The 27441-nt window shown below is 39.2% G+C and overlaps 1 protein-coding gene across 1 annotated transcript; it reads right to left on the bottom strand.

Moving 5' to 3' along the window:
- Positions 1-449: 449 nt before the first annotated feature.
- On the bottom strand, positions 450-24074 carry EFHB (EF-hand domain family member B). Its single transcript, XM_068405328.1, has 13 exons — positions 24009-24074; positions 23628-23690; positions 22583-22726; positions 19826-20006; positions 19102-19212; positions 16996-17125; positions 16533-16616; positions 14690-14757; positions 13114-13268; positions 11906-12113; positions 11331-11537; positions 10617-10798; positions 450-695 (listed from the first exon to the last, which is right to left on the bottom strand). Exons 1-13 carry the CDS (start codon positions 24072-24074, stop codon positions 531-533), a joined length of 1764 nt encoding a protein of 587 aa, XP_068261429.1. The 3' UTR covers positions 450-530.
- Positions 24075-27441: the final 3367 nt, after the last annotated feature.

The raw sequence follows: 27441 nt of genomic DNA, 5'->3' as shown, positions 1-27441 counted from the left end.
TCACATGAATTTTTAAACATATCAAATAACTTACCACAACCAGAACTCTGTCAGCTACCATTTTGTTGACAAGAAGTTATGGAACATTAGAAGCAAGGCAAGATGCCATTCTACGATAATAATCTTTAAGACGTCTTGCATATCTGAAACATCTATCTTAAGTACTTTCAAAAGTATCCGTTCATAAGAGAAAAAAAATAATTCAAAGGTGCAAAATGTGTCCATGCTCAAAGCATTATTATTTAGACTTAGAAACATTGCAAAAAAGATAAATTAAAGAATGTAAGATGAATATTTGGATTCCATTCACAAACATGCTGTATCCTCTTTTATTCCTATGGATATCAGTTCCTACTAACTGCAGTGATAGCAGAAAGATTCATATATATGTGGTGAACCCACTATTCAGAAAGACAATAAACAGTGAATTCCAGTTCCATAAACACACATTATTTTAAATGTTTATTGTATTCAGCATCAGAATTATGACTGATGTCAATTTAAATAAACGCAATGCCCAAAGACCAGAATTAGCAGCTGTTTCTTTTGTGTGATACATGTATTTCATCCAGTGCATTCCTGATGCTTTCTACACTAACCTCTTCTTTCTGATGTTTCATACAGGCTTGCTTCCATATCTCTTCAAACCTTTCATCTGAAATGTTCACACCAATGCTGCGGAGAATTTGTGCAATCTACAAAATATTACAATTCATGTAATTCTGGTCAGCATTTTCTTTAAACTATATAGAGTCTGGCTTTTACATATATTAGCAATCTCTGTTTGCCAAAGAATATTTTCCCACTCTTAAATACAAACTACTGACCACATCCTGCATTCTTAACCAAAGTAGTTCCTATTCAAGTAAATCTGAATCTTATTGGGATGAAAGCGATGGTGTACAAAATTGTCTTTAGTTAATAAAGTAATGTTGATGAAACTTCAACATTGGAAAAATCAAACACAGAAGATTCAGGGAAAAGTAAACGTTTTTTAAAAGCCCTAAGTCAAGTCCTGTTTATCCATTCAATTTTTACTTTTTGCAGTTATTGACATATATCAGATTATATTATTGTCTGCATTTCACAGCAAGAATGCTATACACAAGATCTTCAACTGGTATAGACAAATGGGTGAAGTTACTAAAATGAAATGGTTCTCATCAACTTTGGGTCTTGCTATAGTTTTACACCAAAGTAATTCAGCAGAATTTTTTTTCATATTTTCTCACTTGGATACTTCCTGGTGCATGCCTCATTACACTGACATGTTGACTCATTAGAGGAAGGTGGCTTTAGAACAATATTGACATGACTTGTGCTTTTGTTAGTATCAGCAAATGTTTGGCTTCTTAAATTGTCTCTCGTGGGTGTGCATGTGTGTTATATTTATGCTCTAGAGATTTTATGCATGCTTTGATAAAGTAAGACCTTTAACACAGTCAAATCAATGTTGTTTGTAATGTTTCTCTAAAACTGTCTTTTGTATAAATATAGGCCTGATCCATAGTAAATCTACACCTTCATCTTAGCCAACAGATTATGACAAGTTTATGCCAGCTGAAATTACACGAGGAAAACAGGAAATACAGGAAATACAGGAGGAAAACACGGCCTAAAATTTGTTTCTTAAAGCATAGGTGTTGTTTCAGTTAAATCAATAATATTACTCATGAGGAAAACAAACCAGATTTGATCTAATGTCTTAAATAAGCTAGTGAAATTTGAAAGTTAAACTAAAAGCAATATTCCATTACAGGATACCACTGCAGGGACCATAAAGAACTACATGCTCTCATAACTCTGTTTCACCATATTAAAATACAACTCTGTCCTGGCTCATCAACAGCCATAAAATAATCACTGACTAAACCACAGACTATCAAGCATGCAGATGGGTTTAAACTGACCCTTACCTATTATCTACATGATCATAAACTACAGCCTATTACTCAGTTACATAACTTCTGTTCTCTTCAATAGACTAGGACGAATTCCAGTGAAAAAAATAGCAGGCCCTAGAACTATTTGGTTCTTTTGTAACATGAAGAGTCACCTCATGAAACTGCTTTATAGTCAGAATTCACATTCCTTTCTACAGGCCTGTTGAACGCAGCTGGACTGATAGTGCTGATTTTGGCCTATTTCAGCCAAAATTTAAGATGTCAAATCGGGCATCACTCAGAGGCTAAGCTCAGCCGCCCCCAGCCCCTCTAATACCTGGGGACAAGCTGGAACACAAGGGGGTTTAGCTTCTGCCTAATTAGCCCTCCTAAACACAACATACCTTAAACGCAACAAGGCCTATACAAAACCTGGTAGTATTAAATGACTCTGGGCTTTCATATAATAATTTCATTAGCTATTACATGTTTGAAAATATTAATGCTCCATATCAAAACAAATCAAAGACCGTCACTAAAACACTGAAACAGTCCATTTCATGAGTATAGGGTGATTTAACACACTCAGAGGTGGTTCTGTACTGAACTCTCTATAGCCTGTATAGTCTACAATGAAGTATGACATCTCAGGCCACATTATAACTTCAGAGAAGAGTTCTATCTAGTGCTTGACAGGTATAATGGGCTTCTCAATGAAGCATGAACTCTATTTACTGTTAGCTATATTCTGCACGCACGGATTTCCTGCTTCAGAGCTAGGTTATAAAATGGTAAATGCTCATGTACACAATATTCTGACAAGCCGTTTTATGGATATGTATAGAACATGACACCACACGTTTTACATTCCCAGCCAATAATTAGCAACATTATTTTCTGTAAAATATATAGTCAAGTCCCAGATCCATTTTCAAACGTGACTGAATATATAATATAATGACTGGTAGAAAGGGAGAGGTTGTTAAGGCTTCTTTTTTCATTATATATTGGAATTTCACATTTTGTTACAATTGTTTCATAAATTGTATTTCAGGTAACGAAGTTATCTCTTAATATTTTTCACTAGAAAATGCATACAAATGTAAAAGCAAAAGAGTAAACAATACTCTTGAAGGAGCAAAGCTGGTTTAGTATTTATGTTGGAGGAACTCTGGGCTGTGAGATAACAGTGTTAGCAGCCTGTCCTGGTTTGGCCCAAACCAGGCCAATTAGTCTTAAAGAAACCAAGGTCACTGCTAAATTCCTCACTGCTTATGAGTGAAGAGCTGAAGGGGGCTCGCACCTGCAGGGAGGAGCAGACAGGGCAGGTGACCCAAGATTGACCAACGAGGTCTTCCACCCGTACATGTCATTCTCACTTTCCTATTTATCACTAACCCACTGCCTCCTGGAGGTGGGGCCCAGGAGGGAGGGGCCTTCCTGTCTCCCACTGATTGGTACCAGCTTTGCCAATTCTCCAGTTAAAAGCCTGCAGGTGTGATGGCAGGGGAGCTACTGCATTTTCCCCTCTGCCTGTGCTGGGGGGAGCAACTCTGCCTGAGGAGGATTTCCAAGCTCTTGATCTTGGTTTTGTATATATTTGATTATTTCTATTATTCTTCTTATACTCTTTTTCATTACTATAGTTTATTAAAACTGTTTTAACTTTCCAACCCATAAGTCTCTCTCCCTTTTCCCTTTCCCTTTGGGTGGGTGGGGGGGGAGGGTTAACAGAGAGCGTCTGCCACTGGGTTAATAGCTGGCCCAGCTTTAAACTGTGACAGATTTATTGGTGCCCAACGTGGGGCTCGAGAGAAGCTCCAACAGGTTGCTCTGATAAGTTGAATCCTGGCTCTGGTGGGAGGAGACCTGGAAAGCTCAGCTGAGAGAGTATCAGATTTCTTCCTTTGAGATTTACAAGGGGTTGGAAATTAAAACAGATAGTGAAAATGGTGATGTCATTTTTGAATGCTGTGTTATCTCGTCTTTTTATGGAGTTTCTTTCACAATTGAGTATTGCAATGATGCCTTACCTGCCGTGGGCACTGTGTTATTGCTTGCTTCTTATGAATGTTTACATGCAGTTTAGCAGTGGGCGCTGGTTGAAATGTATTGTTTTGGTATGGGGTTTGATACTGATTTATGCTGTGATAAACTCGGCAGTTAATATTCCGATCTCTTATCTCTATGACACAATGATGGGCAGCTTTAATCGTGAATCAGTAGCAGCGACTTCATCTGCGGACTCCGGGCGTCCTTTAGCTGATTGTGTTAATGATTACACTTCCAGTTTTACTTCAGGAAATAGTGCCTTCTCCTTTTCTGCCAAGCTGATTCCACTAGATTTTGCAAAATTCGGATGGTGCTGTCTAGGTGGCATGTTTTTATTTTTGGTTGTCCTGAATGTGTTTCTGATGTGGGATAAGATTAAGTATCGGGGCAGGGACAGGTGTAGGTGTTATGCAGCCACCTCAGATCCTACAGTGTGTACTGCCGCTACAGCCACTAAACCCACTGAAACCTCGGCAGCCTGTACCACAGCTGCTACACCCCCCACAACAGCCACTGCATCTACTCAGACCCCAGCATCTATTGAATCTGTACCAATTGCTCCTGTAACCAGGAAGAAATACTGAAAGAAATCAGATCGTGAAGAGAAGGATGATGACTCAGAGCCTTCTAAGGCAGAGCCATCATATGACCCAGGTGAGGGCCCTTCTCAGGCAGAGTTAGGGCCTGACACAGATGGGGGTTTCCTCGATCGTCCTTTTAAAGCAGACCCATCACAGAAGAAAGGTCCTTCTAAAGCAGAACTATCACAAGAGGAGGACTCGGATGTAGAGATAACCTACCACTCCTTATCCCTGAAGGACCTGAGAAATATAAGGAAAGACTTCAGCCGTTATGACAGTGAGCCTATTATTACCTGGTTGCTCCGATGCTGGGATAATGGGGCAGATAGCATGCAATTAGATGGCAGAGAAGCCAGACAGTTGGGATCCCTGTCCAGAGATGGTGGTATTGATAAGGCGCTTGCAAGAAAGTCAAACACTATCAGTCTCTGGAGGCGACTCTTGTCAGCTGTAAAGAGCAGGTATCCCTATAAAGATGATGTTATGAGCCACCTAAGCAAATGGACCACTATAGAAAAAGGTATTAACTACCTTAGACAACTAGCTGTGCAAGAGATCATTTATAGACACCCACGGGAAATTGTAGATCCTGATGAAGTGGAATGCAACCGATCCATGTTCCGGAAGGTTGTGAAGAATGCTCCACCGATATATACCCATACATTGTCAATATTAGTCTGGGGAGAAGATGCTATGGCACAACCTAGTGTGGGTGAAATGGCTAACTATATGCGACAGTATGAAGATAGTCTTTCTTCCCCACTGCAGGCATGCATCTCAGCTGTGGAAAAACTGACTAAGGAAAACAAGGACTCATTTAAACAACTGTCAGACAAACTGTCCAGGATCGAGAATAAACTTGACTCTCTACCTACACAGGATCGCGTTGCAGCTGTTAGGAGAAAATGCTCTCCTACAGGACCAGCTCAAAGGAAACGGAACACATCACGAGGTATCCTGTGGTTTGCCCTGCGTGGTTATGGGGAGGACATGAGCAGATGGCATGGACAACCTACCAGTACCCTACAGGCACGAGTACGTGAGTTGCAAGCTAAAAGAAATACCAGAGAGAATTTTTCTAGAAGGATGGTTGCTCCAGTTACCAGTGAACAGGACCCCAGTCAGGGTAGATGGGCCTCAAATTCCTTTTTCCCAAGTGTGAATAGGAGAAATGAAGGTCCAGTCCCTGTGAGCAGCATGAATCCATTTCTTAATTAGGGGGGCCCTGCCTCCAGCCAGGTGGAGGAAAGGGACAACCGAGTTTATTGGACTGTGTGGATTCGATGGCCTGGCACATCAAAACCACAAAGGTATCGAGCCCTGGTAGACACTGGTGCACAGTGCACCCTAATGCCATCGGATCATAAAGGGACAGAATCTATCAGTATTTCAGGAGTAACAGGAGGATCGCAAGTGTTACCTGTATTGGAGGCTGAAGTGAGCCTAACTAAAAATGAATGGAAAAAGCACCCCATTGTGACTGGCCCAGATGCTCCGTGCATCCTTGGCATAGACTACCTCAAGAGAGGGTATTTTAAGGACCCAAAAGGGTATAGATGGGCCTTTGGTATAGCAGTTGTAGAGACTGAGGACATTAAACAGCTGTTTACCTTGCCTGGCCTCTCAGAAGATCCTTCTGTTGTGGGGTTGCTGAAGGTTGAAGATCAACAGGTGCCAATTGCTACTACCACGGTGCACCGACGACAATATCGCACCAATCGAGACTCGCTGATCCCCATTCATAAACTGATTAGACAATTAGAAAATCAAGGAGTGATTGGCAAGACTCGCTCACCCTTTAATAGTCCTATATGGCCAGTGCGAAAGTCTGATGGAGAATGGAGATTAACTGTGGACGGTCGTGGCCTAAATGAAGTTACACCACCTCTGAGTGCTGCTGTGCCAGACATGCTAGAACTTCAATACGAACTGGAGTCAAAGGCAGCCAAGTGGTATGCCACCATAGACATAGCTAATGCATTTTTCTCTATTCCCTTGGCACCAAAGTGCAGGCCACAGTTTGCTTTTACCTGGAGAGGTATCCAGTACACCTGGAATCGACTGCCCCAGGGCTGGAAACACAGTCCTACTATTTGCCACGAACTGATCCAGACTGCACTAGAAAAGGGTGGAGCTCCAGAACATTTGCAATACATTGATGACATCATTGTGTGGGGTGATACAGCAGCAGCAGTTTTTGAAAAAGGGGAGAAAATAATCCAAATTCTTCTGAAAGCTGGTTTTGCTATAAAAAGAGGCAAGGTCAAGGGACCTGCCCGGGAGATCCAGTTTTTAGGGATTAAATGGCAAGATGGGCGTCGCCAGATCCCGATAGAGGTGATCAACAAAATAACACTTATGTCCCCACCAACTAACAAAAAGGAAACACAAGCCTTCTTAGGTGTTGTGGGTTTCTGGAGAATGCATATTCCAGATTACAGCCAGATTGTACGCCCTCTTTATCAAGTGACCAGAAAGAAGAATGATTTTCAGTGGGGCCCTGAACAACGACAGGCTTTTGAACAGATTAAACAAGAGATTGTGCATGCAGTAGCCCTTGGACCAGTCCGTATGGGACAAGATGTTAAAAATGTGCTCTACACCTCAGCTGGGGACAATGGTCCTACCTGGAGCCTCTGGCAGAAAGTACCAGGGGAGACTCGAGGTCGACCCCTAGGATTTTGGAGTCGAGGATACAAGGGTTCCGAGGCCAATTACACCCCAACTGAAAAAGAGATACTGGCAGCATATGAAGGAGTTAGAGCTGCTTCAGAGGTAATTGGTACTGAAGCACAACTTCTCCTAGCACCTCGATTACCAGTACTAGGCTGGATGTTCAAGGGTAAGGTTCCCACTACCCATCATGCAACTGATGCGACGTGGAGTAAATGGATTGCATTAATTACACAGAGGGCTCGAACAAGAAACCCTAATCGCCCAGGAATCTTAGAAGTGATCATGGACTGGCCAGAAGGCAAAGACTTCGGAATGCCACCAGAAAAGGAGGTGACACATGCTGAAGAAGCCCCACCATATAATGAACTACCAGAGGATGAGAAGCAGTATGTCCTGTTCACCGATGGATCCTGCCGTCTTGTAGGAAAGCATCGGAAGTGGAAAGCTGCTGTATGGAGTCCTATACGACGAGTCACAGAAGCCACAGAAGGACAAGGCGAATCAAGTCAATTCGCAGAGGTAAAAGCCATCCAGCTGGCTTTAGACATTGCTGAACGAGAAAAGTGGCCAAGGCTGTATCTTTATACTGACTCATGGATGGTAGCAAATGCCTTGTGGGGGTGGTTAAAGCAGTGGAAGCGAAGCAACTGGCAGCGCAAAGGTAAACCTATTTGGGCTGCTGAATTGTGGCAAGATATTGCTGCTCGGCTAGAGAAACTAGTCGTGAAGGTACGTCATGTAGATGCTCACGTACCTAAAAGTCGGGTGACTGAGGAACATCGAAAGAACCAACAAGCGGATCAAGCTGCTAAAGTGTTCCAAATAGATTTGGACTGGGAACATAAAGGTGATCTATTTTTAGCTCGGTGGGCTCATGACACTTCAGGTCATCAAGGGAGAGATGCAACATACAGATGGGCTCGTGACCGAGGGGTGGACTTAACTATGGACTCTATTGCACAGGTTATCCATGATTGTGAAACATGCGCCGCAATTAAGCAAGCCAAACGGTTAAAACCTTTGTGGTATGGGGGGCGGTGGTTGAAATATAAATATGGGGAGGCCTGGCAAATTGACTATATCACACTCCCTCAAACACGCCAGGGTAAAAGTTATGTGCTTACCATGGTGGAGGCGACCACCGGATGGCTGGAAACATACTCTGTGCCCCATGTCACTGCCCGGAACACTATTCTGGGCCTTGAAAAGCAAATCTTGTGGCGACACGGCACGCCAGAGAGAATTGAGTCGGACAATGGGACTCATTTCAAAAACAGTCTCATAGATAACTGGGCCAAAGAGCATGGCATCGAATGGGTATATCACATCCCCTATCATGCACCAGCCTCTGGGAAAATTGAACGGTATAATGGGCTATTAAAAACTACCCTGAAAGCAATGGGGGGTGGAACCTTTAAAAACTGGGATAAACATCTGGCACAAGCTACCTGGTTAGTTAACACCAGGGGATCTATCAATCGAGCTGGCCCTGCTCAGTCAGACCTTCTACATACAGCAGAAGGAGATAAAGTCCCTGTGGTGCATGAAAGGAATCTATTGGGAAAAACTGTCTGGATTCTTCCTGCAACGGGCAAAGGTAAACCCATTCGTGGGATTGCTTTTGCTCAGGGACCTGGATGTACTTGGTGGGTGATGTTGCAAGATGGTGAAGTCCGATGTGTCCCTGAAGGTGATCTGATTCTGGGTGAGACTACTTAATTCTGAACTGTATGTTGTTGCTGTATAAGTGTCTTTCAGGTTAAGACAGTGGTGATGAGACCGGAGCTAGCTGCAAGTGGCATCCAGTAACCTCCTCGAGACTGACATTTTGAACCTGCAACCCGTGGGCATGAACCGTGACAAAACTCATACCATCTCTCCTGCCCTGAGAGACTGCTAGCCAGATGGAAACCCACAATCCTGAACTAAATGAACTTGATGAACTTTTTGCATGAAGATGAATCATAAACTAGTGATATGTGTATATATTTTTGAAAATGAAAAGGTAGTGGTGATCTGAGTATGATGTGAATGGTATGGAATAAGGGGTGGAATGTCCTGGTTTGGCCCAAACCAGGCCAATTAGTCTTAAAGAAACCAAGGTCACTGCTAAATTCCTCACTGCTTATGAGTGAAGAGCTGAAGGGGGCTCGCACCTGCAGGGAGGAGCAGACAGGGCAGGTGACCCAAGATTGACCAGCAAGGTATTCCATCCCATACATGTCATTCTCACTTTCCTATTTATCACTAACCCACTGCCTCCTGGAGGTGGGGCCCAGGAGGGAGGGGCCTTCCTGTCTCCCACTGATTGGTACCAGCTTTTCCAATTCTCCAGTTAAAAGCCTGCAGGTGTGATGGCAGGGGAGCTACTGCATTTTCCCCTCTGCCTGTGCTGGGGGGAGCAACTCTGCCTGAGGAGGATTTCCAAGCTCTCGATCTTGGTTTTGTATATATTTGTATATATTTGATTATTTCTATTATTCTTATTATACTCTTTTTCATTACTATAGTTTATTAAAACTGTTTTAACTTTCCAACCCATAAGTCTCTCTCCCTTTTCCCTTTCCCTTTGGGTGGGTGGGGGGGAGAGGGTTAACAGAGAGCGTCTGCCACAGGTTTAATAGCTGGCCCAGCTTTAAACTGTGACACAGCCCTCAGAGATATCAGATGGAAAAATCACAGAGTCCCCAAGTAAGTCCCTGCAGTCTCATGTCCTATCTTTCTCTTCAGAAATATGAGATGGCACAGCATTGGTGTGTGACTCCCTATATCCTCTATCACTGTACAAGGCCTTTGCAGATCTTAGCTACATCCCTGACTCAGCAGAGCACTTAAAAGGTATATTTAAGCAGGTTGTTGAATTTGCCATTAGCAAAACCTGCAAATTTGTTTGAGGAGAGACACCTTGGATAAAATTTTCCACTGAACATCCCTCTGGGATAGAAACTATTTTTACACACCTGTAAAAATCTTCTTGTAGGGCTTTTTAAGACATCTACTCATAGAAGAACTTAAATTGGAAGAGATCTCTGGAGATCATCCATCCAACCACATGATCACAGCAGGGTTAACTTTACCATCAAACCATGTTGCTTGGGACCTTGCTTAGAAATTTGAATATGTCCAAGGATGGAAATTTCATAACTGCTCTGCTTTTCTCACATTGCAGAAATGATGAGTCATAGACTCTTAAACCCTAGATTAATTACCAACCTTCGTTTGACAAAGCATTTGAGCATGTGAGTAGCAACAACCTGATGTACTTCCTTATATTACTTACTGAAGTTGTATCAATTAAATTAATATCTACCACATTTATGAATAATTTTGTGAAGAGTACATATTTTTCAGATAGTTGAACAGATGAAAAGAAAGATGGTAATGTTGCAACAATGAATTTTACGACCTGTAAAAAACACTATACCTCTGCCTTTGGTCTTGTTTTAAAAAAGTCTCTTTCATACACTCCCTTTTGACTGAAGACAGAAGGGAACAATAATGCATAAGCATTGGCCTCATCACCATAATTAGTTCTGTCATTGATGCGGCGAATTCGAGGAGCAGGAATATCGGAACGAATAGTTGGAACACCACACACTGGATAACCTGTGGAAATCAATCAACAGGTAGCATGGAAAAACCTGTACATAAAGATAGTGCCAGGAAGGATAAAACATTTTGTATGAAATAAGAAGACATTTGATACTTCATCTCACATAGGTTCAATAAGAAGTTATGTAATTTTCTTCCTCATCTCTTTTTTAATACTTTTAGAATTCCTAGCTTCAGCTACATCACGAAGCATGACAACAGGAAATCCTGCAGTAATATTCTAGGACTTATCGAGTACTTTCAGGTGAAAACATTTTTAGTTGATTCCAAGAAGATATTGTTCTCCTAAAATTACTAGCATAATTTCTCAAAAACACCTAGATTAACTTTCACATTTTGAACCGATTAACCATGCCAAACATCCAAGCGATGCCAACTTCCAAGCAACAATTCTAAACAAACTTAGTTTAGATAAATTAATTCAATATTGTATGTTAGTAGAACCTGTAGCAATACTTTTTAAACTTGTTCCTGACTTTGTCTTAAATGATGCTCACAAGTGAGAAGTACAGTCCACTGTACTTACAAGTTGTTGGGAGACCACCTACTACAGCATTATACTGAGAAGACGTTGTGTGGTAATTTGCAAATACATGATCTGTTGATCTTGTAAGCATTTTTGGTGTCTTTTCTGAGCTTCCCGGTTCTTTTAACACAAGATCTTCCTGCTTCAGCAATGGCTCATCATTTATCTTTGTGTCTTCAGGCAGAATAGGAGCATCTAGTTTTTTCCCTATAAACAAAAGTTATAGCACAGCCAGGATTTATTATCAGCACATTGTAGACTAAGAGGTAAAATCCATTGCCTGAATCCTTGACAAACTATAAAGTAGGTAACAAAATTAATCTGCATTGCTGATAATGATTCTAAGAGATCTTTTACTTTGTCCTGATTTATGGACCATTCTCAATATGCAACACCCAACTATAGGGTTCTAAAATACATTTGTTTCTGAGGTTCTGCTGGTGGTAGGCAAGGGCTAAATGCACTCTAAATCCTACCCTTCTAAAGGAGCCCCTAGTCTACAACAACAATGTCCTTTCAATAGCTGTTGTAAGAACAAGATAATTTCCACAATTTCCCAGTATTAAGTCATCTACCTTTTGTAATTATTTTTTCTTCAAACTCTTTAACAGCCATTTTGTCTTTCCAGTTCAGAAAGTTTGCAAACTCCAGATAATTAATCAGACCATCTTTATCCAAATCACAGTAGTCAAACAAGGAATCCAGGAGCTCATCATCTAGATTGAAATTAAGCTGAAAACAGGTCTTTCGTAGGTCATCCTTGTCTATCATTCCATCACCATTCTGTTATAAATAAAATAAAAGTTATTGTAAGAGTCATTATAAAAAGTCTCCACCAAAAGGAACAAATACACATATGCACTTTTTAGATATATATAGATATATATTATATATATATGTAGAATCATAGAATGTCCTGAGTTGGAAGGGACTCACAAGGATCATCAAGTCCAACTCCTGTCCCAGCACAGGACAGCCCCAGAATTCACACCATGTGTCTGAGGGCATTGTCCAAATGCTTCTTGAATGCTGTCAGGCTTGGCGCCATGACTGCTTCCCTGGGGAGCCTGTTCCAGTGCTCCACCACCGCCAGGCACATTATTTCAGAAGAGTAACATTGCTGAATACAAAAAGAAACTCTGAGTAATTTAGAAATTAAAAATCTGAATATAAAAGTGTCAATAAATCATTTTCAACTTAAATAATACAGAGATTTGAGAGTAAAAGAGTGTGACAGGGTATTGTGACAAGATAACAACCTAATCATAAATGTTGAGGCAAAGCTAAGATTTCTTTTGAAAGTAAGGCATCAATCATTCTGTATACATTACAATTAATGTTATATATGAAATGTCAATTATACATTTTTTTCCAGAGAGAAAAAGAGAAAAGATCTGAAATTCTGATGCTTGGTGACTCAGTCAAAAAGTACAGCTTGGAAGAAAATATGAACATAATCCCTTCAGCCCTTTTTCTTTTAAGAAGAAATACCAAATTTTGAAGAGCAAAAAATGCTAAGATTATTCCTGCTCACATGTCCCTTCCTCACTGTTAACTTGGATGCTCCAAATACTGCTGTGAAAGGTTCCAAATACCGTTGTGTTTAATTCCATAGCATATCACAGTAGATGAAACATACAATAACTATGAAGTAACCTTATCTTTATAGTCTTCATCTGTATTTGTCTTGCTATGCTTGTGTTTCTTCATGTCTGTATCTCCATGGCACAGGAGTACTAATGTCACACATTCCTTTACATTTATGCTTTTTCAAAACACTAACCTTATCATAATGCCTGAATGCTTCTAGTAACATGTCAAAATTCTCATAATTAGCTTTCTTCAAACTTTGCCGAACTGCAGTCAAGACAGCTCTCTCTCTGTCTTTACCACGTAGGAACTCACATGGAACCCGGCAGTGAAGCAGATCACCAACTCCTATAAAAATAAACACTTCCTCAATTAGTTGCACAAATACAGAAAATGGACATTTTAAAAAAACAGCTTACAGTCTTAAGGAAAAGGAGAATTTCAGTTTCAAGATGCTGATTTTCAGGACTACTGAACATCTGACGGCCATTTCATTAAAAGATCAAATGGTCCATATGATGATTTCTCTACTCACACACAGTTAATACCAAAATTTTGAAAGAACTTAATATAGCGTCACAAATCCATCCACTGCTTCCAAAAGCTTCCGACAGCAGTAAGAGTTACTCAATGTCCAGATAGTTGAGAGCAAAAGAACATATATTATTAATCTATTACTCCCAGTCTGTCATATTTCAGGACACTTACAAGAAGCAATGCGAAAGTCAATGTAATAGTTCAGGTAATTATATACCATTGATTTCTAGAAAGACAATGTACTGTTTTTGTTACGCTTCCCATTTTCTATGTACCCTAACTTTATTGGTATTTTTAAATACTTTGGCACACTGAGCTACAGTCTTCATCCAAGTCCCCAAGACACCAAGGTCACTTTCTAGAGTGCAAGAAGTTCATTCAGAGTCCAGTAACAAATAGGAGTAGCTCACCTAATGCTCTTCTAACAACAATGTACATGCATTATTTTCTACTTGTTAATAATAAATTTTTTGTCCAGTTCTTTCTGCTGCTTCTTATAGGACAAGTATACCTACACATTTGAAATATTTAACTTTATTACGCTACATAGTAAAGCATGTATAAAAGCTTACGTAGAATTTGAACAAGCTTTCTCTGGTCTTGACTAACTAAATAACTTTGAGCCACTTACATTTTTTGCTGCCTAGCTATTCACTTTATTCCCTAGTTATTAAACGTAATGTTAAAACACCATCAGTCCCAATACTGACTATTTGAGTTGACTAGCGTTCAAAATTTTGTCATAATGAAAATCAATAATTTTTTATTTTCATTTTGTTTTCTGTCTCCCTGCTACCTTCAAAAACTTATTATCCTTATTTATTACTTGTTATTTTTGCTCTTTTTATAGAAGTGCTGGAAAAATCATTGAGAGGGAAGACACATAATTGATTTAAATAGACATTTTAACTTTGCCACTTAAATGTCAATGTGAGTTTTATCCCCATTTTTTTTACATTCAGATACAGAGGCTTAAAAAAAAAAAAAACACACACAAAAAACCCCAACATGATCATCTGAAAATGGAAGTTTCTTTATTTCTGACATTCATTTTCTTCCCACTAGCAGCTTCAGTTCTTTTCAAATTTTCCCTCCAAAAATTTACTGTGACTGTTAATTTTTTTTACCTTGCCTCTAAGATTTTAGGAAAATTATATACTATACAACCAACAGTAATTTCTTCAGCATAGTTTCATCAACAAGATAAGATTTTATTCTGCCCCTGAACTTACCATATTCATCTGGACGGAGTAACATTCCAAATGTATGGCCTGGGGGAACATTCATAGTTTCTGCTATGCTGTCGATAACAATTTCTTTGTTAATTGTCAAACAGTTTATTAATAGCCAAAATAAACCCCATGCTATTATTAAAAAAAAAAAGTGATCATCTGTTATATAATTAGGGATGATATACACAGTTCACCTGAAATTTGTTTATCAGCACTTTGCTTCAAAGTTGCCATTCCAGAAAAGCATCCTACTATGAACCTGTTTAGAATATTTGCTGTTTGTAACATAACACAATCAAATGTAAACATTAACTTTTTGAACATTTATACTCATTGAAAGGAAAAACATTCTATGCTAAAATATTTATTTTTCTAACGCAATGACAGAAATGAGTGAGATAAGTCCTTATAACATACTAGTCAAATAATAGGAATGTTTAGGAGAAATCAAATCTCCAACTGAAATGTTTCCAAATAAACTACTTTTGGCTGAAGTGGAAAAATTGAATCACATCTGTGCTTTTTCACATGCAATTTTGTGTCTACCAAAACCAGCAACCAAGCCAATATCCATCTGGAAAATTTGGCCTAGTTTTATTTACCAGAAAATTAATATGCTGGTGGTGACATTAAAGAACCGTTTATTTCTTAATTTGAAAAAGACACAATGTTCATTTTATCTCTATGTTTAATAATTAAAACTGCTACATGAATCAGAAATCTCCATCAAAATTGAAAAGAGAATCAGTGCTTTGTTCTAAAATACAAAACAAAACAAAAAAAACACACAGATGGAAGCATTGTAATCTAAAAACTATGTGTATTTTTCTTTTATCATTTTCATATTACACATAGGATGTGGAGGGTGTAAAATTCACTAAGTAAAGGCTAGCTTGTATCTGTCTTGTAATATTAGTGCTGGGTTTGAGATTGCACTGGAACTCATATTCCCTGACTGATCATACTGCCTCATGTTGTTTGCTCCAGGTCTACTTCACAGTAAGCTAGGACACAGTGAAGAGGAGAGGAGAAAATGGCTCACGTTTGTGTTCACTCCCTAAGGGCATAGCTCTCTAGAGTCACTTAAGCCTGTGATCTTGAGCTTAAAACTAAATTTTGCTACCAAAGTCAATAACGTTGAGAGTCTTCAGATACAGATGCAGAAATCTAGAGCATCTGCAAAGAGAGTGTCTGCTTACATTCAGGAACCCTAGCTTTATAGCACAGCTGTATCCTGACCACACTGTACCTTAGGACTACTGTAGTCCTTCATAAGCACTGTTTTGTAAAATTAAAAAGCTGTTCCAGATCACCTGAGGTTTATGAAGCATTGTAACGTTTTGACTGAGATTGATATATAGATCTGCTGCTAGATAATAACACAATTTAGTTCCATGTCCTTTTCCAAGGAAGTAATAAAGCGAGAATACAGGTGATGTAACAAAGATGACCAAAAATAGTGTCAGAGTAAGTAACATGGTCAAATCCCCAAACAATAGGTGAGACATCTCAGTTCTTTCAAACCTTCCTAACTGTAAAAGACAGGAAAAAAAATGAAGTGTTAGTGTGCTTGCAATTTGCTTGGTGCAAATTTATCAATTCAGATACAGACCATTTAAACAGTAAGACCTAAATTTAACACATAGACACAATACAGCCCTTATTAGTAACTAGCATACTTATCAGACTAATTAGGGCAAGTAGAGAGTCCCTTTCTGTAATTGAGCGCTGCAGTAGAAGCACTGAGCGCACAGTTATAATTTTTACCCAAGACAGAAAAAGATATTGTAGACTTGGCAAATGTGAGTGAATTTGTTCTTGGAAGGTATCTTTGATTACTTACGGATCAAGGACTTTTCCAAGCTGAGGTTGAAATTTTTCCTTGAAATCATCGCTTCGTTTTGATATGATTTTTGCTGCTTTCTTCCTACAAATTATGAAAATAACTCTCACACATATTTGTTTAACAATATTCAATAATTTTGCAATAATATTAAAATATATTATTATATGTTAGAAGGAAACAGCAACTCCTCTGCAAGACAAACACAAACTTAGTAATTGAAAAATCTTGCTATTTAAAATCAAAGGTGTCTTTATGTAATGCTAAAGACATGCCAAGTGCTGTTATACTATGGTAGAACTGATTTGGATAAACTATTCTGAAAATTACTACTTGCATTTTCTATTCAGTTCAATATAGCTAAGGATGAGATTGTGAAATGTAAAATTATCTTCAAATATGAAGACTCACTCTTCTTGAGAACTCACACTACTAATTAACTAGTTAACTCATTGCAACTTACAATTGCAGATCATAGAGCCAGTTTAAGGATTTGGATACACTTCGCCCATCTTTAAAGTGAGGAGTTTCTATTCCATAAACAAAAGACTTGCTGAAGTTTGGCGAGTCATACTTCCTATTTATTGCTTCCCCTGTGGAAAAAGTAAGCGTTTCAACGTGTATAAAACACCTCAGGAAGAAAAATGTACTAAGTATCTTCATTCTTAAGACAAAAGCAAATAACTAATTAACAATTCTGTTCAATTAAAGATAACTAATTTGCATTCTCCATGTTTATTAAGTAGTTAGGAATAATCTCATTGTTAAAAGTGAAGATAAAAGGCAAAATAAACAGCAAAAACTGCTTCAGTGGCAAAATAGTTGGATGCCCTTTCATGTCTGACTAACGACAAGCCCAACAGAATTAATGAAAAAATACCAGGTAGCCTAAGTAGTGAGGGTCATGAAAACAAACCACTTTATAATATCCGTACCTGAGTAGAGATGTGTACCATTTAATTTACTATTTGTTAAAAAAACATGCTAAAAGGAAAACAATGTTTTTGAGGTGCTGCACTTTCAGATATGCTCTTGCTATGTTGACTCCAATGGCAACTTTGCCACTGACTTCACTGTAAACAAGATATTACCCTACTTGTTAATTAATCTATTAATCCAGTCTTGCCTTTAAAATGAAGTTTCACATACAAGAATATCACATAAGTACTCTATGTAAGTGAGCTGCAAGCACGTTTTTTGTCACAGAAAAAAATGGTATTCTGTTTCTTCAAGCTCCTCTCAATCACCTTTTGAAAAGAATGGCAATTAGAACTTTCAAAAAATACTATTCACTGCATGCTTTCCAATAAGGACTTCCTCTGGCTGTATGGCAGCATGGAACTTTTATGTTATTGTTCAAAACTAGGGCACATAGTGGACTCTTTTTTTTGTTGTCTGTTTGTTTTTGGCTTGGCCTCTCCATGATCTTGTGGACGGAAGTTAGAAAGGAGATAGAAACAGATAAGGAATGATTCCATTAAAACATCTAAGAAAGGTGAGGAAGAGGGGAAATACAATTACAAGTTTGGCCAATTTATACCAATAGTACTTGTAGTAGAATTTCTCAGTGAGAGAACACAGTACTGTATTTTCACTTCTACGTAACTGCCTCTGTATAAAATTTACATTACTACAACTGAAATATCTGTATTGCGGTTTCTTATATGTTTGGCCTACACCTACAAAACTGTTGGTCCTAGCACAGCGGGCAACTTTATTGTAATACTAGTCTTATAGAGCAGCAATGTCAGTCTCTCAGCCTGAGTGGAAATGATGGAACTGGGAAAAATAGAAGTGGCTGCAGAAGTAATACATATACTGCATTTCAGAGTGCTATTTGTCACATTGTTCCTGTGCAGACCTGTGAGATAAAGGGTAGCCATCCCTGAGCAGACCACACAAATACAGCCCCCAGAGGCTGAAGCAGTGGAGGTGCAGCCCACTGGAAGGGCAGAGACAGAGGCTGTGGGACAGACTCACAGGCAGGATGCTGTAGGCTGAGGAACCTGTATTCCAGAGAGCCAGTCAGCAGCCTGAAATTCCTTGTAACCAGAGCTTGATGCTGAGCTCCCCACCAGAAAGTCTAACTGCCCTGAAATTCTGTTTGGATCCTGATAAAAGAGAGGAACCAGCAGTGAAAGTACTGGAATAGGTTGAGCTCGCAGTCTGTAGCTTTAAGCCTGAGATTGCTCTCAGTGGCATAGACAATGTCAAACTCAATAAGCAACCAGGGCATCTATGAGTGTCTAGTTTTCCAGAAATACTTTGCTTTTCAAATAGCACCCAAAAGAAATCAACTTCCCACTCCTTCATTAGGTTCTTATACTGTCTAATACACCCACCACAAAGAGATCTCCAGTTCTAGAAACAGGTCAGGCTCTCTCAGTTGCATATAAGTATTTTTTTCACATCATTACTTTTAAAAATAATTTATATTATATTAATACAGTAGTAAAAAGTAATAGTCTATAACTCAAAAAATAGCATACGTGTTGAAGACAAAGAGGAACAACTACCTTTATTTATATCAGAACTTTTTATGCTGTCTCTTATCAGCCTTTAAACTTACCCACATAATAATCATTGTGTGACACGATGTACAGATCGTGTCCTTCTCTGGCTTCTTTATCCACTTCCTCAAAAGTTTTTGGTGGATTTATAAGCTCTCCAGCTGATATATCTGGAAAGTAAGGAATAAATATATGGTTGGGGGAGGTAAAGGGGATGGGTGTTTTGGTTGGTTGGTTCTTAATTTTAAACAATATCTTGTTAGAGATGATGCTAATACTGTGGAAGAATGATACTTCTTACCACGTTTCTAGTCAATCTATAGGAATCTTTCAGCATAATGACGGGAGACTAGAAAAAAAAATAACAGAAACACAGATGAACATAACCATTGCAAGAGAGCTACATGGTCAACACATATGTGATTTGCTCCAATCTGTGGAGGAAAGATGCACAGGTCAAGGTAGCATCTTTTATTAGACCTATTAGGATAGCTGGGAAAAGGAAGGTAAGTTGTCAGCTACCTAAACAGCTCTCCAGGGAAATCTACAAAGACAAATCTGGAACAGAGCCAAAAGCCCTACTAGTTACCAAATGTTCTCAGTTGCTTGTTTCTTCATCATAACTGAAAAATACTAGTACATTTTTATGCCTTTCTTTAACTGCTATAATAATAACTTTTCTATTAAGCTGGAATTGTTGGAGGCAGAGAATATGTGCTAGATACTAAATTGCAGATTATCTTGTATTTAGAAGAAATATGTTTTAACACTAGATTTTCCTACCTTGGATGACTTTTGTTCCAAATGTAGTATTAATTATATCCAAGCCCTTAGGTAACATAGAAGATTGATCATGTGATCTGCCCAAGGATGCTTGACGATTACTAAAGTAAATTGCTTCTTTTTTGTCTTGTATTTTTTGTTGAAAATCAGTTTTAGGAAGTGGATTTATCAATGAAGCTGCCTGAAGACATCACAAACAACACAAGAGGCAGGAAAACCAGCAAAATTTAATCATTCACACATCAATATGGCTACTCCCTCACACACACACATGAACAAAAGTTTGATCATAAGTGTTCTGAGATCTTATATGATTACACTGACATAATTTTATCTATCAAGTTGCAAAATAAAGCTGTATTTTGAGAGAAGACCACTAATAACCAATGCTATGCTAAATCTCCAGCTAAATAAAATACATATTGTGAGACAGCACTTTTTATTTTTATGTGAGTTTTTCCACTTGTTAATTTATAGAATTTCAGACTGTGGCCTTCCTGTTCTTAGAGTATATTAGAAACTATAGTCAAATTATAATATGACCAAAACTTAAGTGTGAAAATTATTATAACATCTTTGAAATGAAGTCTCCTGGTGCTTATGATTAAAAACACCCATTGTCTAGCAGTTAAGACTATCTGTTCTCTAAACAGCTACTCCCAATTCTGCCGATACAGAATTTAAAGATAGTATTTCAAGATACACACTAATATTGCATCCTAAAACAACATACCAACAGAAATTACTTCAGCAGGGTTTTCAAAGCTTAGCACTAGGTTGAATAATTTTTTTTTCCCACACTGGGCTTGAGTCAATAGAAGTTACTTGTAAAATTAGGTCAACTTCAAGGGAAAAAAAAATCTCAAAAAAAAAAAAAGTTTCAAAAATGTCAAAACAGGGTATTTTGATCTTTCCAAATCATTTGATTTTTAAGGCGACCCATCAATGTAATGGGTACTCTAGAGAAGGTTTATTATTAGACTCTTGTTGAATGTTATATAAAGAAATATTGAAAAAAGTAGTTGCAAATACAATTGATCCAAACCCACACTTAGAGAACTCACTAAGACTCCAACTCTTCCTCCAGTTAATATTTAATTAATAATGCAAAGTGAAACAGTCTTCAACAGACAGTACAGGCTAAACAAATCAATCTGTTCAATGTAAAACTTCTGAGGAGGGACACCAAGAACCTGTGGTTTTTTTTCATTTTGGATATGCCTAATAAATGTCCTACTCAACATCCTCTAATATCAGGACTTCTGTGTTTCAACCAAAAGACCTGCTTTTGAGACCTGAACTCCTCTTTGCCTCAACATCTTCATTTGTAAAATTGAAAACTATTAATTTACAAGCCCAGCTGATGAAATGCATCATAAAAGTGTATTTTACTAACACAACTGTTGTTTTTAGAGATTTGAACAATAATTATGTGATAATATCACCAAAAACCTCTTCAGTTGTTTGATTACAGATTACAAAAATAATTTTGGAAGTAAAGAATACACACAAAATGGTGTGACATATCCAAAACATCACTTTTTAGCTAACTGTCCTGGTTTGGCCTAAACCAGGCCGATTTTCCTTTCAGTGATTTTTACTTTCAGCTAAGTCTCCTCTAAGTAACTGCACTTTCTGAAACTAACTACATGTTTTGCAGACAGTGTCTGCTTCCAGGACTGATAACGCTCGAAGTTTGTAGTTATCGCTGAGGCACCGGTAGGGATGTTGTGCAGTAAGGCTCTTGCTGTACTTAGTCTTAGAGAAACCAAGGTCACTGCTGAATTCCTCACTGCTTACGAGTGAAGAGCCGAAGGGGGGGTCGCAGCTGCAGGGGGGAGCGGACAGGGCAGGTGACCCAAAATTGACCAACGAGGGTATTCCATCCCATACATGTCATTCTCGGTATAAAGCGGGGGGATCACGAGGGTCTCGGGCTCTTTTCTGCTATGGCCGGTGTCCAAGGAGGACTCCGACTGTTTTCCTGCTGCCCCCGATCCCGATCCGTGCATCCCTGAATCCAGCTCTCGACCGTCGCTAGGCCCAGCCTGGGCCTTCCCGGAGCCTGCCCTGCAGTGCCGGTGGTGACGTTGCCGACATCGGGGGAGCTCGATCTTGGTTTTGTATATATATTTGTATATATTTAATTATTCCAATATTATTATTATACTCTTTTTCATTATTATAGGTTTATTAAAACTGTTTTAACTTTCCAACCCGGAAGTCTCTCTCCCTTTTCCCTTTCCCTTTCCCTTCGGGGGGGGGGGGGAGGGTTAACAGAGAGCGTCTGCTGCAGGTTTAATAGCCAGCCCAGCTTTAAACCGTGACACTAACAAAATCAGTTTCAACCCAAAGGTAACAAAGAATACATAATAATTATGCTGAACTATAACCATGTTCTCTTGCTAAGAGCTCAACAGGGTTTACCTCTGTAATCAGTAAAGAAGAAAGCAGCAAAATTTGTGGGTAGAAGACAACGTTGAAATGAAATGAATAATTCAGTAGTCATTGCAAAAGTTAAGTCACTGATAAGGTAAAAGTCACTGAACTTGAAATATTTTCCTATTTCAATCATGCTATTTAAATCCTATGAATCGAACTCAGAATTCAGATAATCCACAACAGCAGTGAAATGCTACAGTGTAAATTGCTCAGCTATGTACCTTTACCCCTGACTATGAAGAAATCAGTTGCTCCTATTAAGGACATTCTTAAGCGGTCCATTCTTAAACAAAAGTATATCAGTCACATTCTTACACTGAGTGAAGAACGTGACTCTATGCCATGCGTCAAGTCAGCTGCAATGTCAGGATCATCTGCTCTGCCGTAGAATATTCTTTCAACACCCGGAGCTGGATTTGTTGTGTTTCGAAACTTTCGCACAGTAGTTGGAGTAATGGGCTATATATAAGGCAAAGCAAAAACAGTTTTACACCAGATATTCTCAAAATATTAATGAAAAGAAAAAGAACTGCAGCCATTTCAGTGTGATTCCACAGGGGTAAGAACAAAATGAGGACGTTTTGGGGCTGTAACACATGCATACCTTCCTGCAGATGCTGATATTCTGAGCCTAAGGTCAACATAGCCCTGCCTAAATTTTATCAAACCAGCAACAGAACTAACGAGAGAGTTGCTAAGTTTCAACTATCTGGTTCCATCTTTAAGATGGACAACAGCTTCTTCACATGTACTTTATGAAAAGTAGATGTTACATTTATTAACTTCAGAAACCTTTAACCTGATTCACAACAATTCCACCATCAATGAAGCCATTTCAGAAATCATTTTAACCACAGTTTTGTTGTTTTTTAATTACCTATTTACAGGCAGAGATGATATTTAAGGGATCCATTTGTGTCTTGGTACCCTCTGACTCTTCAGGGGTGTGGGGAAGGGCCAGTGGGAAGCACGGTTCTGAGGGGCATCCTTGATTAAGGACCTCCACCAGAAGTAATAATAATTCCTAATAATAATCACTATAATTGTATTACCAGAGAAAAACGGTCTAAAACAATTCTATTTTGTCCCATCTAAGCAAGCATGGTGAATTTAGTAAAACATGCAGAGTGAAAAATAACTGCCGTTAAGTGTTTTACAATCCTACCAGCTATTCTCTATGATCCCATGTGACAAAAACTAACACAGAAAAAATTAGTTATTTCTAAAGAGAAGGGATGTAGAAAAAATGACCACGGTTTCACTGATTTTCTTTTCTTTTTAGGGCCTGTCTTGAAGCACAATCACTAACGGTAAATTATTACATAAGTTTCACAAGGAGTGTCTGAAAAAACAAACTCACCCTGGGTAAAACCTCAGTGAGGCAACTCACAGCCGTATCGCCAGTGGGAAGCAACTTTCCAGCCTAAACGATACAAACAAAAAAATAAGGCACAACCAAACTCATTGTACTAATAAGCACAACTGGACAAATTGGGATCTGACACCCTGCACGAGATGTTGTCTAACTGTCCCCGTTTTGATAAAAAGGCGGGGGGGGGGGGGGGGAGGAGCCACACGCATTTTTGAGGGGAGAGAGGGGGAACGGCAGCGAGATGCGCCTGCCCGCGCCTTCTCCAGCCTCGTCCCTCAGCCTACGGCGAGACCCCAGACCCAGAGAGGCGCAGAGACCGGGCGGACGGCTCCGCGGCAACGGTGGCACCCCTTCGGCGAAGACACTCACGGCCGACAGCTTGGGAAACCTATCGGTGAACTTCCCCTCGTAGACGGGCCGCAGCTGCCCCGCCATGGCGGCACGGGGCCGCGACGGCCGTTCCCTCCGCTCGCTTGGTAACGGCGGCGGGCGGCGCCACCGCGCCCCCTGCAGGCACCAACGGCAGCGCTCGTGCGGGGCGGGCGGCCGCCCTCACACCCCTCCCGCCATCGCCCTCGCACCCGGCACCCACCGCCCTCTCCCGTCACACCCCTCCCACCGCCTCTGTCGAACCCCCTGGAAAAAAACAGGCAACAAATTGCACTCAGGCCATTTTGTAACCGTCATGATACAAGAAAATAATTAAGGTCCAAGTGCAGAGGCAGTATATTTCTTACATCAATTATTAAAGTCCTCGAAAATCCACCAGCTTTCAGACAGGCGGATTGAGTCGTCTTTGGTTTGAAAGAAGGTGTTACATGGTCAAAAATCTGATCAAACTTTAAATCTTCATTAATTATTCTAATAAAAAATACAGCCCCTTCCATAAATGTTGTCATGTGCATAGACATATTAATAAAATACTTTATACTGAGACTATTCCTCCAAAGAAAACTGCAACTCCCGTCTACGCTGGGGCACAGAGGCGGGTGAGAGAAGCCTGTCAACACTACCCATGTTATCAGGACACGTGAATGCTGTTTAATGAGTCAACACATCGTATATTTAAACCACTGTATTTGCCTTTTAGAAACAGACGCAGATTATTTCAGAAAAGCAGCGTGGGTAAGACTGAACAAGTTTCACCGCTGTTTAAAAGCCCCTCAGCTCTTATAAAGACTTTTACTCTCAGGTGACATTTAGTAAACTCTCCCCTTCTTCCCAGCAAAACATCTAAATTTAAAAACTTCCTGCCCTATAGTCCTATGATTTAGATAAACATACAGACCTCAACCATAATTAATTAACAAACATTACCAGCTGTTGCCATTTTATTCTCCGCTCTAATATTTGTTTGATAGGGATTTAAAACGAAGGAAGCTAAATTGAAACTGAATTCTCAAAACCCTTTCCTACAAATGGAAGATGAGAGGATTGGCCAGTGATTGCTCTCTGATGACCAGGCCACCAGGCGTTAGGGATGCCCGACTATCTGCTCCTGCTGTTGGGGGCATCAACAGCACATGTCAGTACTGTGATCAGCTAGCTTCTCGCACATGTGAATGTAGGCTTAACCTTCTTCACGTAACATATGTGTTTCCTTCACCTACTACCTAGCTGTGGCCATTGCTGGTGCTCTTTTTCAAAAGTGTGTTTTTCTCCTGTAGACATGGCTGTACAACACCACTAATACAGAATATCCATGACCACCTGGGAACTAAAGAAGCTCTTCTAAACTCTTAACACGTTCAGTTCATTTATACCTCAGTCATATTTATTGTTACTTAGAGTGCTCCTGCCAAATAAAGCAATAATTGTTGCTAGTTTAACAAATAAAATGATCAGTTAGCTCTTGCCTTGTGATCTGTACTTCTGTCAGGTGCAATTTCTATCTAGTAAAGGCTAAATTGTGATTTGAACAAAACTTCAGGTGTTAGAAATCAGGGATGGATTTGATCTGATTGAGAGGATTAACTGGGCAAGGATAAAGCTGTCAGAAGACGGAACTATTTATACAGAGGAAGAGCAAAGTATAGCACCACAAAAATTATATGGTAATAGTACAGCACAGGAAACTGGGACTCAAATTTTTATTCTTATGTTTGTTGCATTTCTAGCTGGCTCTCCACCTGTACTCAAGGTATTACCATTTTGTATATTCTGTTATTTCTGATTTATTTTATTTTTACACTGTTTTTTTCCCCAGTAGGTGGCCACACTTGCTAACTGAAAGAATCCACTCAGCCCTGATGGAGCAGGTTGGGTCAAAGGTTGAAAAACAGGACCTGACAATGTAAAAAGAATACCTACTGCAGAAACAAGTACAGCAGAATTCCTCAGCTTGCTGTTTTGTTTTGTTTTTTTTTTTTCAGCAGAGATGCAGGTCTCTATAAATCAATTTGAAACTCACTAACAAGGTTCATGCTTCTCTTAGCTATCTTTCACACATCTCTTGGAAGCAGACCCTAAACCCTCTCAGATCAAAAACCTGCTCTTAAAAATGCTCTCATTTGCTAGCCTCTTTGTGGAAGAGGGAAATGCCTCACTAGCTACTTTCCACGAGAGGTGCATCCAGATGTCAGAGAAAGCAGGAAAACATTTTTATCTGCAGGATTATAAATTACTGTGGATACTGTAGAAAACAGGCTAGTAAAAGGTGGAGAAGAACACATCCCTCTCACCTATATAAAAAATACTCTACTGTTAAGCTGTAAAAACTGCATCCATATTTTCACGCCCTATCAGAAAAAAATAATATTCTTAAAAATGCAAATCTTGAACTCAGAGAAATGAAAATAAAATAGTAGTGGATAAATTTGGAAAGAGTTTCCCTTCATATGAATCACATTAAAAGTAGATAGGATGCAGCCTGGTAAAAGCCAGGCTAAGTGCATTCTCAGCATATTATGGGTAGAGATACACAATATGAGAAAGGGTAGTAAAAGCTAGAGTTTCTTACCTCTATTTTCTAGGCATTTTCTAAGTCCGCAGTACAGATACAAAATGTGAACTCAAAGTTCCATGTAGATGCATCCAACAAAAGAGCTTCCCCTTCTCCCTATAATTCTACTTATTTTAGGAATCAGTGTCATATTCTTTCCTTCTTAGATTCAAAGTTAGCTAGTGTACAGGAAGAAATTTTGTAGGGTAGGAAGGATCTGTAAATTTTAAAGATAAGCTGATGAATTAACAAAAAAAAATGAACTCCATTTTAGAAAAAAAGATCAAAACTTCCTTGAATTCAGCATGAATTTGTCATCTCCTATATTAAAAAAATCAGATCTCTAGAGAAATCTATTTTGGAAAAAGCTGAACAAAATATTCCCTTCTACAGCAGTATGTTTTTACTTAACAGTATTTGTCATTTGAAGTTACCACTCTGCTGACATCCAGTTCCCACAATAGAGTGCCTTTTTCTGTCTTGTTCAGGCTAAAACTGAGGAACAGAAACAATCTAAAACCCTGCATTTTACTTTCTTCATGAAGGACAAAGACCCCATGTCCTTCAACACAGTTCTCATTCTGACTATGGTGCTGGCATAGATGGCAGTCAAAGCACTAAGTCTGTAAATTCCTTAAGGTCCCTGAAGGCCAGAGAACTTGATGTAAAATGCTGCAAATTTTGTGAAAATCTCGAAGGACATTAGCCATGCTGATACACTTCGCTGTTGTTATTTCCTGGTTACTTTCACGGTTTTTATTCAACTCATTTACGGATAGAAAATTACTGCTTTCTGTGTGCTGCACACATTCTATATACTATGATATGACCAAACCAATGGAGGTACAGAGACAAGGTACA

Source organism: Nyctibius grandis, chromosome 7 (genome assembly GCF_013368605.1).
Source record: "Nyctibius grandis isolate bNycGra1 chromosome 7, bNycGra1.pri, whole genome shotgun sequence".
In the NCBI taxonomy this organism is placed as follows: Eukaryota; Metazoa; Chordata; class Aves; order Nyctibiiformes; family Nyctibiidae; genus Nyctibius; species Nyctibius grandis.
The sequence above is the reverse complement of the archived record's forward strand: the minus strand, read 5'-3'. Positions and strand labels throughout refer to the sequence as shown.

Coding starts and splice junctions, on each gene's coding strand:
- EFHB (XM_068405328.1), bottom strand. CDS start 24,074: ATGGCGGGGCAGCTGCGGCCCGTCTACGAGGGGAAGTTCACCGATAGG. Junction 22,727..23,627: donor TCACTGAGGTTTTACCCAGG/GTGAGTTTGTTT, acceptor CCTTATATATAG/CCCATTACTCCAACTACTGT. Junction 13,269..14,689: donor ACTCCGTCCAGATGAATATG/GTAAGTTCAGGG, acceptor TTATTTTTATAG/GAGTTGGTGATCTGCTTCAC.